Here is an 18156-nt window from a genome sequence, read left to right on the forward strand (position 1 = left end):
CACAATTTTTTTTCTCAGAAATGTGAGTTTATATCTTGCAATTGGGGAAAAAAAAGTCAAAATTGTGATATAAACTCAGAATTGCAAGGGGGGGGAAAAATCCAAATTGTAAGATAAAAAGTTGCAATGACCTTTTTTTATTTTTTATCCTGTAGCCAAAAACAAGCTTTCATTCTAAGTGTTTATCATAAAAGGCAGGCTTAGTGCAGTTGTAAATACTTTTATAACCGAATACGTGGAGTGAAATGTTTCAGACACATCTGGCAAACACAAATAATCCAACAATTTTCAAATGCATTACAAAATTGGAGCTCAAGGTCAAAACTGTGCATGTGTTTAAAGCAAAAGTAAAACAACATTTTCAAAACATTAAAATAAAGACAATATCCTGTGTTATTATTAAAGCAGCAAAACTGAACATTAATTGAGAATAAAGAGGAATATGATGTGAATGCTCTCACAGATGTGTGTCAGCTGGCAGTTTGTGAGGATCTGATGTGAATGAGAGCTGGAGGGGATGAAGGTCGTCCTGTCTGAAAGTGTCTGTGGTGTGTTTGGTACCCTGGCGCACCCTGATGACCTCATCAGAGGAGGAGAGACTGGGCGTCTTTGGGGGAACGTCAGGATATAAAGGCAACAAGAGGGCTTCTTTTTCAGTGCCCTTTATTCTTTCCCTCCATTTGTCTTGTTCCTGTAAACCTCTCCACGCTCTACTTCAGCGTCTGTCGTCGTTTGTTTCTGTGAGACACGAGGCTGCTGAACATCAGCCGAGGATCAAACCTGAACCTGGTGAAACAGTGACAAGCGAGCTGGAAGTTTGATATCCTACCATGTTAATAATAATACAGCTATTCCCAGTGAATGCTGATTGTTGAAGTGTTAAGGAAGCACTGACTGTGAGTCGTAGACGCCTGGTGTTCTGCAGGACTGTCCCGAGCAGGACTGCAGCATCATTAGCCGGTGGTTCATCTTCTCCAGGACTTCCTGATCGATGCTCTTGGCGATGTTACTCAGCTGAAACGGGTCTGCTGTCAGGTTATAGACCTCCACAAACACCTGCAAGCAAAGACGGTGTGCTATTATTAGTTATTAATACACATTAAATATTAATATTTTTTTTATTATACTTGGCAGTATTATTGTCAGTTAGCTGTTGGAAACACTATATTTTATTTTTACCTCGTTATCATCAAATTCACAGTACTGTAAGTTGGCAGCCTGTGCTACAGTGCGAACGCAGGCGTACGTGTTATTGTACGAGTCTTCACACACACAGTCGGGGAAGCACTCCTGCAGAGACAACAGCTGTGTTACAGCACTCATTACTGTAATGACTATTTATTTGTGGCACGCAGAGCCTCACCGAGACCCCGGGCCCCAGCAGAGGGCAGGCTGGGTCTGAGATGTTGCTTCCTTCTCCCTCATATTCCACCAGTACATCAGATCTCCACGTGCTGCTGTTCCCTTTACCGGTCTGAGACACAAAGACATGTCAAATCAAACACAACCCCTTGTTCATTTATCACTTAAGTTAATTATACTGATCGTGTAGCAAGAAGTACTACAAAAAACATGCATTATGCCCAAAATGACCAAGAATGATTGGCACTTTAATGCATTTTTTAAAAATCATTTCAAAGTTAATAAATTCAATCAGGATCCACCATGGTAGGAAGAAATGACATCCCGTCCATCTGAGTTTCATTGACGCTGTATCCTGCGATGTCCAGAATTGTTGGACCCAAATCCATATTTGCTATAAGTAACTGTTAAAACAGATTAAAAAAAGCAAATAAATATTATATAAAAAAAAATTCTGTTAATGTAAATATTACATATACATGCTATTATTATAGCGCGCATACACAAGCAAAACATCACAAACAAATCTGGTTTAGAATCAAAACTTAGATTTTGGAAAAAATAGATTAGTAAAAAATTCCAATAACAAATACATAAAAATGAAATAATGTGAGAAAGTAAAAATAAAAACTGAAACAGAAATAAACAAATTTAAAGAAAAAAATCAAATGAAGAAATAAAAAATAAGAAAATATAGGAACAAGTAATTTTTTTTAATGCTTTTTTATATTACCGGGCTTGTCTGGTTGGGTTTGATATTAGGCCCTCGCACCAACAGAGGAACTCTGATATCAAATTCATAGAGTTGCCTCTTATCCATCGGAAGAGAAAACTGGCCTGAGAGAAGAAACAGACACATGACAAAATAAAAGCTAGGTAAAGTTAACGAAAAAACATTTCTCCGCTATATAACTCATTGTGTACCTGTGTGGTATCCGTTGTCAGAGGTGAAAATGACATAGGTGTTGCTAAGCTCTCCTCTGACCTCCAGCTTTCTCACCACCTTCTCCACCAGGTCGTCTACTGATAGTAAAGTGCGCCACCTGGTGGAACAGATCATCAGTGTCGCATTACTTCATGTGCAGTATTAATATCAAGTGCATGATTTAAAAGCATCTGAATACCGTTTTCTGTAGGCGTTATCCAAGAACTCCACTGAAGAGTTTGTCATGGGCGTCTTTGCTTGTCTGATGAGCCAGTGCTTGTCCTGAAAAGCAGGTTGAAATGCTGTCACATTCTCAAAAAACGATCCAATCAGAATATTTCAGACACATCAGGCATGTACCTTGCCGTGTACGTTAAAGTTAGGGTCTCTTGGCGCTTTAATGTTGGGAAAATTGCTCTCGTACTGAGGAGCGGCTGTCCAGGGCGAGTGCGGGGCCGGTGTGGACACCATCATGAAGAAAGGCCTGCGGTTAGACTTGTTTTCCAGGAAGTCAATGGAAATATTGGCCTGGAAGGAATCAGAAGCCACTGAACATCAAATGCATGAGGTTTGATGTAGTCTCGTGAACACAGGTGAGATCTGCTCTTACCAGAACATCTGTAAGGTAATCCTCGCTGTAGTTCTGTCCATGCCGCTGCGCCCTGCCGTTCACTGACAGCGTGTAGTTGTAGTATTTGGAGTTTCTCTCCTGTAGGAATATGTTCAAATCATTGCAAATATTTCACTTTAAACTAATCTGGTTTAGAATCAAAACTTGTTTTCAAAAACCTGAAAATAAATTAGAAATTAAAAAGAAATTTAAAAAGAAATACAGAAATAAAAATATAAATAATAACATTTCAATAAAGAAATGAAACGGCGAAATTAAATAAATACAAAATATTAAAATAAAGAAAGACTCTTTAATAAATACATACAAACATTTTTCTGGTCTTTGAAAAAATAAAATAAAACTAAACAAAACCTTCAATCTGCTCTCAATGACACGTGAGCTATGAATCATGGGAGCTGCTAATAGGAAAACAATTAGAATGGCTTCAGAAAACATACTTTTTCTCTTCTGGATGTATTTCTTGCATGAGCAAAGGTTTGGGAAGAACATGCTATATTTTAGGCTACAAACTGTTTTCCTAACCTTCCAGCTAAAATTAGATTTTGCAGCACTGATGGGAAAAGTTGAAGAGCTTGTCATTTCTCTACTATGATTTCACAAGCCCTTTGAATTTTTTTATTTCTTTATTTAATTCTTACTTTTTTTTTTTACATTTCTTCATTTAATTTTTTTTTTATTTCTCTATTAAATTTTTTTTTTATATCTTCTTCTACTCGTGATTCTCAAAGGTAAGCCACCAGGCCTCTTGTTTTTGTTTTATTTTATTTTTATAACATTATAGTTTAAAAAAAATATATATTTAGAATTCATCTCATTTTTTCAGTTTATTTGCTTTTTTATTTTTTTATTAGGTTTTTCCTTTTAAAAATATTTCAGAATTATTTTATTTTAATTTCATTTTTACATTGATTTCAGTTAGTAATTTTAGTACTTATTTCAGTTAGTTGCTCATTTTCATTTAGTTTTTCATCACAATAACATCACAGCTGTAGATGAACAGTCAAAAATAATTTACAGTGAAATGATTACATTATTAAATGATACAGCACTGATAATCTCCTGTCTTTTTCTTACCAAGGCGAACCAGTGATCCCAGCCTGGAGGAACGTGCTCCACACCTCCTGCTTTTTTATTCCCGTACTGTAGCAGAGAAACAGACATGGATGATTCAAGGTGACGTACTGTCAACTTGATTCACCCAAAGAAAAGGTTTCATCATTATGAAAGCTCCCAGTATGCGTCTTCACCTCATTCAGATACTTCCCAGCAAAGAAGGTCTGATAGATGCCGTGTTTCTGAAGGAAGGCGGGGAAAGTCTCGGGCTCTTGGGTCTTCTGCCACGCAGTGCTGCTGCAGTTGCCCTCCAGCGTGTTGTTGACCACATGATGGTTATGAGGATATTTGCCCGTCAGGATGCTCGCCCGGCTGGGACAGCAAAGGGGACTGGCGACAAACTACACGAGAGAAGAAATGACAAGAAAAGATGACCGATGCAATGGCAAACATGCATGCTGGTTGATCCTCAATGCACATTTGATTTGCTATGTCTAACAAATCTAGAAATATTCTCATGTTGAACTATATGAGGGCTTTTTAAGCTTGGATGACATGCAAGATCCCATAGCACTTGTATGCAACAAGGAACAGATCCAGCACAATTTCTACTCACCGTGTTTGTAAAGGTTATCCCAGCGTCACCTATCAGCTTCTTCGTCTTCACCAAAGGGATCTGTAGAACGAGAGATGGCAAGATGCTGATGATGCAGCTCGTTTACTTAGCAACGATACATGCTAAATGCAAGGAGGAAATCACGACCACGGAGAACGACAACAACAACAACACATTCTTAGAAAATATACTCCCCATTCCTCCGATAGACACATCTAGATCATCAGTTAGGATTAAAACTATATTCGGCCTGGGATTCATTTTAGCCTCGGCCAGATTGTTACAATGCAAAGTGACGCAGATGAGAATACAATGTAATATTACAAACGGAGACGAAACCATCTTTGATGCCGAATTAAAAACAAATAAAGCCATGACCTAAACGAGTAACTTGCGATACAAGCATTAAATACGGTTAAGGAAAACGCTCCTTTAGAGGAGCAGCTAGCGTGCTTAGTCTTGTGTACGAAATTACGAATCATACTATGGCGACGTTTTTGCTTCATGAATATTATTTAGACATTCTGACGTTGCCTGGTTACCTCTTGTGGCGTCTGGTCACGTAGCCTAATTTATATTCATAAGCCAAGCCCATTCGCAGGCATACTATAAGGCCCGCCTACCAACGTCTGCCTGACAGCCAATCAGAATCCAGTCCATCAGTTTGCGTCATTAATATTCATGCTCTTACCCGTCGTCATAGTAGGATTAATAAAACTGTCCTGTTTCAGTCACGTGGAGTCTCCGGTCAGCTGATGTTTACGCTCAAAGGCATGATGTCATTCATAAAATTAATGTTTTGTGGCTTATGTGATCTCTTTTTATCATCTCGACTGCTTAAATCTCTACTATGTCACTAAAGTTGTATATGTTAATAATATACAATATTACTAGTTTCTCGCTTTAATTTTGAAAACCAGACCCCTTTAAACATATCAACATTTTTAAAATCATTTTAACGATATTTTAGTAACGTAATTTTACTGTGAAAATATGGTAGAGAAACATTCAGTAATGGTTAAACTGACGTGTATTTAAATTAATTTTGATTAAATTAAACTCATTTACAAATATACTATATATTTACATTTTCATCTCGGATATTGATGTTATAAGCGTAGTTTTTACCAGATGCTATTTATTTATTTGGACACGTTCATTTACAAACAATTGAGGAGTATTTTTTATTTACAAATGTTGTTGTAGTGAAAAAAACAAAAGCTGTATATTTCTCAGTCACCTGTTGTTTTAAAACTTTTTGTTTGAAAGTGTCGGCGGTGGGTTGAACTATTCCTGCTGCAGGGGCGTGCAGTCAGGATTGAGAACGATCAGGAAGGAAAGTGGAGCCTGGGCAAGGCGCTGCCAACCCCGCTCGAGGAATGGAACACACCCGGAACTCGAGTTCCTTATTGATTCATCTAAAACACTCTTTGGGTTGTACTTATGCGCAGCATGTGTAATGTTGAACTTTAAAGAGGGCTAAAACATGTCTGATGTGGAAGTGGCCAAAGAGGAACTTAAGGAGATAGACATATGTGGCATCTGCTCGGAGGAGGAGGAGGAGGAGAGCGGAGTTTTCCTCAACTCAGGTGCGTCGTACCTTGACGGCTTCTCCGCGTTTCACAAATGGGCTTCAAAGGGACGTTCAGTATCGGATGGATACTGTGAGTGCGCCAAAACAGCTTCAGTCTCACTATGCAAGTGCGCAAAAGTGCCTCATGGAGCAGCAGCTGGAGAGATCCGTATGGAGAGAGGAGGAGGAGGAGGAGGTGTGTATTCGGATGAAGAGGATCTGAGAGCGTCCCGCGCATCATCTATAGTGGACTGTCTGTTAGTGGAGCTCTATGACACATACAGTAATGTCAGAGGGGTGGACAGCTCGACCGAAGCCTCCAGCTCAGAAGCCTTCCTGGGCAGGAGTAACACTGGCTCCAGCTTTCTCCAAGAACTTCAGGAGAAGCACACGAGGCGCCATCAGGTGAAATACCTGGCTCAAAAAGGTGAGCGCCACTTTCTTTTTCAAGTGAAGTCAGTTACATTCGACTCAAACTGTCAATGTATTCTTATTTATGTAAATCATACACTATCATTATTCCAAAAGTTTGGAATAATTACAGTTTTTCGTGTTTTTGAAAGACGAAAGAAGGCTGCATTAATTTGTTTAAAAATACAGTAAGATCTGTAACATTGTGAAATATTACAATTTAGAATAACTGTTTTCTATATTAATCTGTTTTAATATGTCATTTATTTCTGTGGTCAAAGATACATTTTCAGCATCTTTATTCCAGTCTTCAGTGTCACATGGTCCTACATTTTATATGCATAATTGTTACAGCCTTGGTGAGTCTTCTTTCAAAAACATTAAAATCTTAATGATATTCAAATCTTAATTATTCAATTTTTTGTATGTGCCTTATGAAGTTCTTTTGAATGATGTATTTGAATAATTTACAGAATCTTTCCTTTTTTTGAGAACCCATATTTATTTATGTTCAAATCATGATATAAAATAAAGTCTAGATGTAGGTGTTTCCTTTTGAGGTTTTGAAAAATTGTGTAGTTCACATTCTCTCAATATGATTAGGTTTTAGATTTAGTGTGCCACATTGCAGAACTGACCCAGTTTTAATGCCAATCTGAGAGCCAGTTAAAACTTAACCCTTTGTTTGCTGAAGTAATTTAATTGTTGTCTCAGGTGCTCAGGTTCTCTGTAGGCCATAATGACAATTTACATACAGAGGTCTTTTGTATACACACGTACACACAGTGTTAAGTCAATCATAATGATCTTAATCTGTCTACATAAATTCCAAGTTTTGCACACATTAATTTGAGATTTGTGTGCTTTTTGTATTTCCTAAAAAATGAATAGATTAAAATCCTATAGATTTAAACCAGCTTTATTTTGTGCTCAGGTCCAGAGGAGCTGAAGTGGATCATTCAGGAAGTGAAGTATCGTATTGGAGTGCAGTCGGCCAAACTGGTGCGTCAGGTCAAGAGGAAGGACAGACTTCGGCAGAAGTTTCAGAAGAACTGTGATATAGTCACCGCCTGCCTGCAAGCCATCTCTCAGAAAAGACGTAATTACAAATCATTCTCTCATTTCACTCCTCTTCCAGTCATTATTGCTTTAAGTAGTCAGTGTTATATTACCCAAGGCTTTCTTTGCTATTTGAAGACTAATGTATTCTAGATCGAGAGCAGGTCTTTGCTTTCACTAACGCTTGATGTCTGTTATTCCTTAAAGGAATAGTTCACCTAAAAATGAAAATTTGCTGAAACCCTCAGGCCATCCAAGATGTAGATGAGTTTGTTTTTTAATGAGAACAGATTTGGAGAAATACAGCATTATATCATTCACTCGTCAATGGATCCTCTGCAGTGAATGGGTGCCGTCAGAATTCAAGTCCAAACAGCTGATAAAACCATCACAATAATCCACACCACTCCAGTCCGTCAATTAACATCTTGTGAAGTCAAAAGCTGCAAACAAATCCATAATTAAGACGTTTAATGTCACAAGACATTAATTGGTGGACTGGAGTGATGTGGGTTACTTGTGGATTATTGTGATATTTTTATCAGCTGTTTGGACTCTCATTCTGACGGCACCCATTAGGGCTGTGCTTGTCAGTGAACCATGGCTCGGTGTAGTAAATGCTGCTCCATCTGAAAGCAGGTGATGGAGATTTACTACTAATCACAGAACTGACTTTACTGACGAGATGTGCATGATCATCGCATTCGATTATTTGCACAGCACCCATTCACTGCAGAGGATCCAAATCTGTCCTGAAGAAACAAGCTCATATACATCTTGGATGGCCTGAAGAGGAGTACATTTTCATTTTTGGATGAATTATAACTTTAAAAGGGTGTGTAGTATAGGTAGCGGTTGCTGAAAAGCTCTGGGTCCCATGTATCAAATGCATTTTTTCTTCACCTTGTTCTAGTTCTCTGTTGATGTTTTAGAAGACATTTTTATCAGCTGTTTGGACTCTCATTCTGACGGCACCCATTAGGGCTGTGCTTGTCAGTGAACCATGGCTCGGTGTAGTAAATGCTGCTCCATCTGAAAGCAGGTGATGGAGATTTACTACTAATCACAGAACTGACTTTACTGACGAGATGTGCATGATCATCGCATTCGATTATTTGCACAGCACCCATTCACTGCAGAGGATCCAAATCTGTCCTGAAGAAACAAGCTCATATACATCTTGGATGGCCTGAAGAGGAGTACATTTTCATTTTTGGATGAATTATAACTTTAAAAGGGTGTGTAGTATAGGTAGCGGTTGCTGAAAAGCTCTGGGTCCCATGTATCAAATGCATTTTTTCTTCACCTTGTTCTAGTTCTCTGTTGATGTTTTAGAAGACAGTGCTCTCAAATATCTCACCACTATCACAGGATTGACTCCTCCTCACCTTTACAATTTAATTATTTGCATTAGATCCAGAACACAGACTATGTTCAATATCACTGAAATTCAATCCATTCGGTTTCAGAGGCGACTCATTCATGTGATGAGTTTATGACACTTACATGCAAATTTGCACTGTAATGTTGTTGAACTATTGGTCTCAAATTTGTATTTGCATTTTGCTCGGAAATTAGTCATTGTGTAGTCATTGTGCAGCAGTAATTCCTTTACACATTTGGATGCAGTGGGTGCTTTTGTTTTATGTATTTGGTTCAGGCACAAGCATGTCCAACAAATACAGCGGCCTTCCATCTTTTAATGTCTTTTTCCTCTATTTTATCTACACGCAGCGTGACAAGTACTGTCAAACAGGTACAGTATGAAATCACATCAAAACCATAACTCTGCATGGTTGCCATTCATCAGTCAATGTCTATTCTTATTGCAAGAGGTGTCACTTTGTAGTTGTGAATGGTTATGGTTCAGTTTTTTTATTTGTTGACATGTTTATTTTTGTAAACATGAGTAGCATGATTTATCACCGTTTTCTCACTGAATGCATGTCAGAAAAAATACTAGAATGCTTATCATCCAATGGAAAAAATATAATATATATTTTTTCATATCAGGACTCTTTTTTTTTTTTGCCGGAATTTTTTAAACAACTGTTTTGTGTCTCTCTCATTAGTAGCATTAAGGGTGCTCTCTTCATAGGGTGAGTGAGTTCAGGTAAATTTGGAAACTTTTGGGCAATCATTAAGAAATTTTAATGATCAAATTTGCCTGATTTACCCTGTTGTCAGGATAGTTACTTGAATTTGGAATAATTTGAGACCAATTCAAAGAAAACCTACCTTTTTTGATTATTTCTTTCACTAATAATTAATTAATAAAATAATTTACTACTTCCTCCATGTTCAAACAGTACAACAGTTCCTTTGTAAATGATTCAGCCTGCTTGTGTAAAATGACTGAATTTATGGTGATTACTCTACTCTTTTACTCTAATCGGGTCCTAAATCAAGAATGTTTACTTTTAGATTTTCTTGTATTCTTAAAGTAAAGGTTCTTTACTGGAATATATGGTTCCATGAAGAACCTTTGGCATTCATAGAATCTCTCCAATCCACTCCCCAAAATGTTCTTTAGTTTTTTATAAATGCTTTTCACACTGAAAAAAAAAAGGTTCTAGTAAGAACTGTTCACTGAATTTTTTTTTTTGGAAAACAAAATTGCTGCTTCTATGTCATCTCTGCGAAACCCCTCTTTTGGAAATTTTTAAGAGTATGTAGTATTTTATTTCCTTATTCCTCCTTGTTAAAGATTAAGGCTGAAGTTGGCAGCATGGCAGCATGGCACTAGTCATGAATGTTCAGGCCATTGTTTTCTTCAGCTGTTTCTGGTCTGTAGCCCATCCTCCAGAGCTCCAGCGGTCCCTCCTCCCTCTCAACCCGGAATGTGACGCTCATATGTGGGTGTGAGACACGCGCATCACTGCGATATTCCGCCTCTCCCATCCTCCGCGTTCTTTTCGATCACCTTTGATGCTTTTATTCTACTTAAAAATCATATGCTTCAAGTACAGACATGCATCTTCACGTATGAGGATAAAGGATGCGCGAATGTGTTGTTTTCCTCTGATTTATTAATCGGGTCGATCATAACGAGTAGGATTTTTTTTTTTAGATGAAATGATTCTCGGGATGAGATCGTTGTAAATGCGCGGTCAAACGGACCCCTCAGGTTTTTCTCCAGATGAAGCAGGAACGGTTTGTTTCCTCTAAGAGGTCGAGGGTTTGTGTGAAACGGCAGAATGCAGCAGGAGGAGTCGGTAATATTATCAGTAATGTGCTGAAGAAACGCAACGGCATCTCTAGAAGAGCGCCGCGCCTGCTGTGCACCCTAGAGCCAGGTGAATACAGCATGCTTTAAACGCATTCTTTTTATTCATTATTAATCTTTGCCCTGTCATTATAGATAAAACTGTTGCTAGGATTTCCTCCGCCCTTTTATGTGCGCTGGTGCTGAATGTAGAATGGTGTTTTTGTAATAATTAGGTGACCTAAAGGGCCTTCCCATATTTTGTGTATTCAATATAGGCCTAATTTTTATAATTTATATATATATATATATATATATATATATATGCTATTTTAATATAATTGTGAATTATATATTTCAGTAAACTGTATAAGTAGTATATATGTTAATATAATTTTAAAACTGGAAAAAAAAGTTTTGAATTTGAGGTGTCCTGAAATTGGTTTAATAATATAATAATAATACGAAATAATTTGTTATTAAATATTATGCTCACTTTTAAATATTATGTCTTTGTTAATTGGTCATTGCTTTAAAAGTTTGAGTAAAAATGCCCCTTTTTTAATATAAAAGGTGTATTACAGTGCACATGCCTACTGCTCTTCATTCAGACCCTTGTGTCGTGTCGTGTAATGGAACATGAGTGCAGGAGGAGGGCTGGACAGATGATTGTAATCATGTAGGTTAATCCGGAACAGCGCCGGCTGACGAGTGAAATACAGAAATGGTGCCATTCTACTCCTGATTGTTATTTATCGCATGGAACTATGACAGAGATGGACACGGGTTGGTGTTTATTTATTTTTATGTACCAGGAAAAAAGTCTAGGAGAAGTAGCCGCTTTTGTGTTGGTGAGGTAGAGTTGTTTAAATGCGCGTTTGACAGGATTTAGCATCTTTAGCAATGGCTACTGTGAACGTTACAGCACTGTAAAGAATTAATCGGGTTGTTATAACTCTTCATTGCTCAATATGACGCCTTAACAGTGGGAAAAAAATAGTTTATTTCGTCTTGATGCATGATGGTGTCGTCTATCCGGAAGAAACCGCAGGCGGAAGTGAGATTCAGCACCGCTCTGCAACGGACAGCGACATTGATCAACTATTCGATATTTCGCGTTTGGTTTTTCGTGGTCGATAATAATACACTAATACACTTGTCGTTTCCAGTCATTTCTGTTGGTTTTTTGGTATTTATTCCTGTTAGACAAAGAAGAGACTTAAAAATATGAGTTAGGTAACCTGCCTGCCAAAAATAAAGAGCCATTGAATGAAAACAAACCTTATTATTAATGAGTTACAAAAGGGATGCAAGTTAGTCAATTTGTAAGAAGAGGTATCAAGAATATAAAGGAATATATATATATATATACAGTATATAAAGAGAACTTTATGATGTGATGAATTGACCAAACCATTCCTATTTTCTTGTTTAACTACTTGTCTGTGCGTTTTAGTTGGATATTTTCAGTTTTTTTAATGAGTGGTGATTACACAACATCCCTTCATTCATTTGTTAATGAGACACCTGCAGCTGCAGAGGAGACGTCTTTATATGGTCATCATTGTCTCACGGATGTCATATATGTAGTTACTTTTTTATTTTAAGACAATTATTTAAGCAGTTATTTATGGAAGCTTGTTTATGCCACAGGATAAAATCATCTTTTTTTGTAAAATTGTGTTCATATCTCACAATTTGGACATTTTTCTCGTAATTTTGAGAAAAAGAAGTCAGAATTATAAGGAATAAACTCGCATCTGCAAGAAAAAAAACTTAAGTCACAATTCCCTTTATTTTTTATTTCACGTGAGAGAGAAGAATTGTGAGTAAAAAAGTCCAAATTGTGAAATAAAAATTCCAAATTGCAAGGGAAAAAAAGGTAAATGTCACATATTACCTTTATTATTTTTATTTTATTTTATGGCAGAAATGGGCTTCCAATGTTATTTAATTTTAAGGTGTATTATATATATATATATATATATGTATGTATACACATTTCTTTTCTTTTTTTTTTTAAAGTCACTAAATAGGCAATACAAGCTGTACAGTCATTATAAGGCAAGTAAATAAATCGTGGCTTTAGAGTAGGCGTTTTTGCGTCAGATCTTTAATGGAATTGAGTCAGATAAAAGGTTATATGGTGCAGCAGGATATTTGCTCATTGTAGTGCGTCAGTTAGTGGGTAATGTAATAGGAGGTGTGTTTGTGTAGGTCTGGATGAGAGAGAACAGTGATCTATTGGGCACGTGTGCACAAGTGTGCAAAGTTCAGTGTGCTTATTATTTACATAAGACCTGTAACACTTTGTTTCCTGCCTCATTCAGGACCTGCACAGGACCGGCTGCAGTTCATACTGTGGCCAGGAGGCGGAGCAGGACCGCGTGGTGCTGAAGCGGGTGCTGCTGGCATACGCCCGCTGGAACAAGACTGTCGGATACTGTCAGGGCTTCAATGTTCTGGCCGCCCTCATCCTGGAGGTCACAGAGGGAAATGAAGGAGATGCATTGAAGGTTTGCCTAGACACCTATGAGCTCTGAGAATTTTTTTTAAAAACATTTATTTTTGACTGTTATTTACTTGTTTTTTATTTATTTTTGAGGAGGCATCAGAGGCAATCCTTTCTTGATGCCTTAATTTTTATTTTATTTGCAACCAGAATTGCAACTTAATCTATGATAAAAATTTGGAAATTATTCATCCAACAGTTATCCAACATACATATAACACGTGTGTGTGCGTGTGATTTTATTTATTTATGTGAATATTTTTTTATTATATATTTATTATTTTTGTTTATCTTTCTATTGTATTTAATCTCCTTTAGATTTCTTTTTTAATTTAAATTAAAAAAAATTTTTTTTCAATTTTCATATTTTTTTCTATTTAATTTAAAAATTTTAATTAATTTTTTTAAAATAATTTTATTGGTCAAATCACATTTGTTTTTTTTATATTTTATTGTTTTTTATTTAATATTTAATAATTATTTCATGCATTCATATTATTATATAAGCAAGAAAATATGCTAAAATTCATTATCTTTTATTATTGTTTTTTGAAAGGTGATGATCTATTTGATTGATAAAGTGCTTCCCGATAGTTACTTCGCCAATAACCTGCGAGCCCTCTCAGTGGACATGGCCGTATTCAGAGATCTGCTGCGACTTAAGCTTCCAGAACTTTCTCAGCATCTCCACCATCTCCAGAAAGTAGCCAATCGGGAAGGAGGAGGTGTGTAGCAACCCTGTATATATACAGCATATGGATGCAAAAGAACGATGTCTGTTCCAGGTCAACTGCATTGTGTCGGCATTGTGTTTCAGGGAGCTATGAGCCTCCGCTCACCAACGTCTTCACCATGCAGTGGTTTCTGACCATGTTTGCCACTTGTTTACCCCATCACACCGTGCTGAAGATCTGGGACTCGGTCTTCTTTGAGGGCTCTGAAATGCTACTGCGTGTAGCTCTCGCCATCTGGGCCAAACTTGGAGAGTAAGTTTATCAATCACCTGTCCATGATAGAGAGTGGTAGAGTAGGCCAGATTCCAAAGAAAAATGTGATCATAAATTAAATATGAGATAATTTTCAGCTTGTATTAAGCATTCTGCATCTCTCTCTCTCTCAGGCGAATTGAGGAGTGCCAGACTGCAGATGAATTTTATAGTACTATGGGATGCCTGACGCAGGAAATGCTGGAGCACAACCTTATCGACTCCAATGACCTCATGCAGGTAAGACTAAGCATATAAAAGATCTTGAATAATTAATGTAATTAATTGTATATAAACCTTATCATATAACTAAATCAACTATAATAGCTTTAATGTTGCAAAATAGTGTTGAAAATGCCGGAAGTTTGCTTTTGGGGCTAAAAGTGTGTGTTTTCGTCCTGACAGACGGTCTACTCCATGGCCCCGTTCCCGTTCCCCCAGCTGGCTGAGCTCAGGGAGAAATACACCTACAACATCACCCCATTCCCGAGCCCTGTCAGAGCGAACAGCAGGTATGAGAGCTGAAGACACTCGACGCCCACAGCACAGATGGCATCCGTGAGAGTTTAGTAGTCATAAAACGTGAACATGACTGCAGGGTGTCGTTTTATGGCACGTCACCTTTATTTATATAGCGCTTTTAACAATACAGATTGTGTCAAAGCAACTTTACAGTATTAAATAGGAAAATAGTGTGTCAGTAATGCAAAATGACAATAGTAAACACTTGATTTTCAGTTAGACACACACGTGTGTATATTGGCATGCAAATATCAAATGCAAATGTTCTGCCTTATCTTCACAAGCGTTATACTCAGTTTAATTATAATTTTTGACTTTTAAGAAGAGATGTAGGCAAGCAACAGTGCAATAATAAAGCATGTACATTTATTTCTGTCTATTTTAAAATATTTATTTACATATTTCAGTTATTTAATTAAATTAGTTTGGATTATTTTGTTCTTAATTTTTTGTATTTTATGTTGTATTATTTTTTAAATATTTGTTTTCTATTTTATCTATCTATTTTATTCTGCAAAATATTTAATTATATTTTTAGTGTTATTCTTTTTTTATTATATTATATTATATTTTAATTCATTTTAATTTCATTTAATTTTAAAAACATTCTAAAAAGTATTTTATTTTTCAATTTTATTAATTAATTTCTTTATATTTTCATATTTAATTACTTCATGTCTTAAAGTTTAGTACTTTATTTTTGTTTCTATTTTTAAAATGTTACAATTATTTTATTAATAAATACAACAATTATTTTTACATAATTTAATCTGCATAATTTAATAATTTAATAAATTTTCTGGGTTTTTCTTTCTGTTTTATTTTTTAAAATGTGTTACTTTTTCATATTATAATGTCTGTTTTATTGTATGCATAATATTGTTTTTTTCCCCCATGTATAGTCTTGCACTCCATGGATGGGAGAGTGATGATGATGATGCTGACATGGATGATGAAGACTCTATTGTCACTGCTCTGGGTTGCCTGGGGCCTCTTGGAGGACTTCTGGCCCCTGAGATCCAAAGATACCAAAAGCACCTTAAAGGTCTGTGTCTAATTATCTTTCATAAGCCAAAAGCTGAAAGCAGATTTATTAGTGCAGTCTGTGAGGTTACAAACGTCACTCCTGCTCCATGATTTATATCCTGCTAAACACAGGAATTTATCAAATGCACAAGATGTTTCATGTAATGTTTAACATTTTATGAGTCACTAAAGCTGTATTGGCATTGTCAAAATACGGGTGATCTCATGGAGTAATGCAAATATGAGCTCTGTGTAGCTCACTCTGCCAACCTAACCCTGGCAAATCCTTCCCAATCCTGTCTGAATTTGTCCTCAAATGGATTTAATTCTCAGTGCATTTGTTAGTTCTTGTTGTATCTGAGGTGGGTCGACTCATTCCAGCTGTCCTTAATTACAGCCTTCAGTTCCAGTGCAACTAAACAAATGAAAGGTTTAAAAAAAAAAGAAGCTGACGCAGCCATTACTCAAGTTACTCAACAAAACGTTTCTCAGATATTCTTGCATTTTCATTTTGGATGTTTTCATCTGGCCTGCAGATCAGAGAGCGGAGCAGAGCTCTCACGGCAGTAACATGGCCGAGATGAGTCCCGGGGCAGTGGGCGCGGGACGGGCCGAGCACCAGGCGGCAATCAACAGCATGATGCTGGAGCGCATGAGCACCGACATCAGTGCGCTGAAGAAACAGTACTCACGCATCAAACAGAAACAACAGCAGCAGGCTGGGCTCCTGTACATCCACACAGGTACAGATCTTCATTTTGAGCGTGTTACAGTTGTAGATGAGTTCAGGAAGTGACAGAAGGGATAATATGTAGTGTTGGTCAGTGTGTTGTTGTGACATTTTTCCCAGGACCTCGCGTGGAAGCTGAAACTATTGAACCTCATCAAGCCAGTAAACAGCAGAAGCACCACACTGGTACTGATTTTTGTGGGTCAACTATGGTTGCATTCTAGATAATTGGTGCAGTAGAGCTGTTTTGATCGGTGTCGGGTCTGCTACTGTGTAATGCAATCACACTTTGTTTGGCATTTTGGTGAAAGCTGAATTGATTAAAATCATGATATTTGCTTTGCAGGGGATTGGTTCATGCTAAAGCTTGTTAATTACTTTTACATTTACATTTCTTAAAATATTGGCACATGGTCTTGTTGACCTTTCCCGATCCCATCCCCCTCTCTCTCTCTCCCACTTTGCTTCCTGTCTGAAAATACTGTCCTAAACTAATAAAGGCAAAAATGCCACACAAAAAAACTTTATATATATTATTTTGATTGACTGATTGATTGATTGATTGATGGGATGGAACATGTAATATTGGAGTAGCATATCTACAGGATATAATAGAGAATTAAAGTCAACATGAATTCATAATAGGCCCTATTTATTTTCAGAACACAAATTCACAGAACACACACAGTATTTTTGAGCAATTCATAACTGCACACTATTTAAAAAGTTTACATTTTTGTAATAATTTTTTATAAATTTTATTTTATATTCGATAGAATTTATTATTTTTATGTAGATTATGGGATGAATAGAAAGTTCAAGTCTTCACTGCCATTTTTTTGATTGAATTAAAAGATTAAAAGCATTTAATTAACGGCATTAATTTATTTGAAAATTAATTCATAATAGGCCCTAATTATTTTTAGAACACATTCTTAATGTGCATAATTCATAACTGCACATTATAAAAAAAAAAATTATATATAAAATTGTATAATTATGTAGAATTTATTTATATTTATATTATTTCTATAGTAATTTATTATATAGTAAATTATACATTGTGTGTGTGTATACAGGTATATAATTTATTTTATATTTATTATAATAGGAATTTTTAAGTTTTAATTCAAAAGTAATCTAAAAGTAGTCTATTATATTATATATGCATTATAAATGTACACTGTCACTTTTGCCTAATAAAGCATTCATTACTTTCAAAATTAAAATAAAATATGTACTGACCCCAAAATTTTAAACCGTAGTGTATATATAATTTATATTAAAGCCCGACTGATATGGGTTTTTTGGGGGCCAATGCCGATACCGATATTTGGGAGTAAAAAAAAGACCAAAACCGATATATTGGCCAATATTCTGTGTGTAGGCTATATTATAGTACAGTATAGTCAAAAGTTTGGACACACTTCCCATTCGTGTGTCCAAACTTTTGACTGGTACTGTATATAGAATACAGTATATAGCCTACATAAACAGAATATATATATATATATATATATATATATATATATATATATATAT

General features: G+C 36.3%; 2 protein-coding genes across 2 annotated transcripts in view; one reads left to right on the top strand and one right to left on the bottom strand.

The window, feature by feature from the left end:
* Nucleotides 1-114: 114 nt before the first annotated feature.
* gnsa (glucosamine (N-acetyl)-6-sulfatase a) lies at nt 115-5093 on the bottom strand. Its single transcript, XM_016270326.1, has 14 exons — nt 4786-5093; nt 4591-4650; nt 4169-4375; nt 3996-4061; nt 2898-2996; nt 2648-2815; nt 2487-2569; nt 2287-2405; nt 2096-2199; nt 1665-1766; nt 1364-1474; nt 1180-1290; nt 896-1056; nt 115-786 (listed from the first exon to the last, which is right to left on the bottom strand). The coding sequence occupies exons 1-14, from the start codon at nt 4963-4965 to the stop codon at nt 711-713; spliced, it is 1647 nt and encodes a 548-aa protein (XP_016125812.1). The 5' UTR covers nt 4966-5093; the 3' UTR covers nt 115-710.
* Nucleotides 5094-5876: 783 nt separating this feature from the next.
* Nucleotides 5877-18156, top strand: part of tbc1d30 (TBC1 domain family, member 30) — a 15698-nt gene continuing 3418 nt past the window's right edge. The window contains exons 1-10 of the mRNA XM_016270436.1: nt 5877-6590; nt 7509-7673; nt 13152-13354; nt 13907-14075; nt 14168-14336; nt 14471-14576; nt 14742-14848; nt 15761-15903; nt 16421-16627; nt 16735-16800. Of these exons, the coding sequence (XP_016125922.1) occupies nt 6077-6590; nt 7509-7673; nt 13152-13354; nt 13907-14075; nt 14168-14336; nt 14471-14576; nt 14742-14848; nt 15761-15903; nt 16421-16627; nt 16735-16800 (1849 nt within the window). The 5' untranslated portion in view covers nt 5877-6076. The remainder of the gene's footprint in view (nt 6591-7508; nt 7674-13151; nt 13355-13906; nt 14076-14167; nt 14337-14470; nt 14577-14741; nt 14849-15760; nt 15904-16420; nt 16628-16734; nt 16801-18156) is intronic.

This window comes from Sinocyclocheilus grahami, unplaced genomic scaffold, assembly GCF_001515645.1.
Source record: "Sinocyclocheilus grahami isolate Dianchi unplaced genomic scaffold, SAMN03320097.WGS_v1.1 scaffold56.1, whole genome shotgun sequence".
Taxonomy (NCBI): Eukaryota; Metazoa; Chordata; class Actinopteri; order Cypriniformes; family Cyprinidae; genus Sinocyclocheilus; species Sinocyclocheilus grahami.

Excerpts from the sequence above, each read along its gene's own strand:
- gnsa (XM_016270326.1), bottom strand. The coding sequence starts at position 4,965 with ATGGCTTTATTTGTTTTTAATTCGGCATCAAAGATGGTTTCGTCTCCG. Across the intron at positions 1,767-2,095 it reads AACCCAACCAGACAAGCCCG|TTACTTATAGCAAATATGGA; the intron begins GTAATATAAAAA and ends CTGTTTTAACAG. Across the intron at positions 1,291-1,363 it reads TGCTGGGGCCCGGGGTCTCG|GAGTGCTTCCCCGACTGTGT; the intron begins GTGAGGCTCTGC and ends TTGTCTCTGCAG.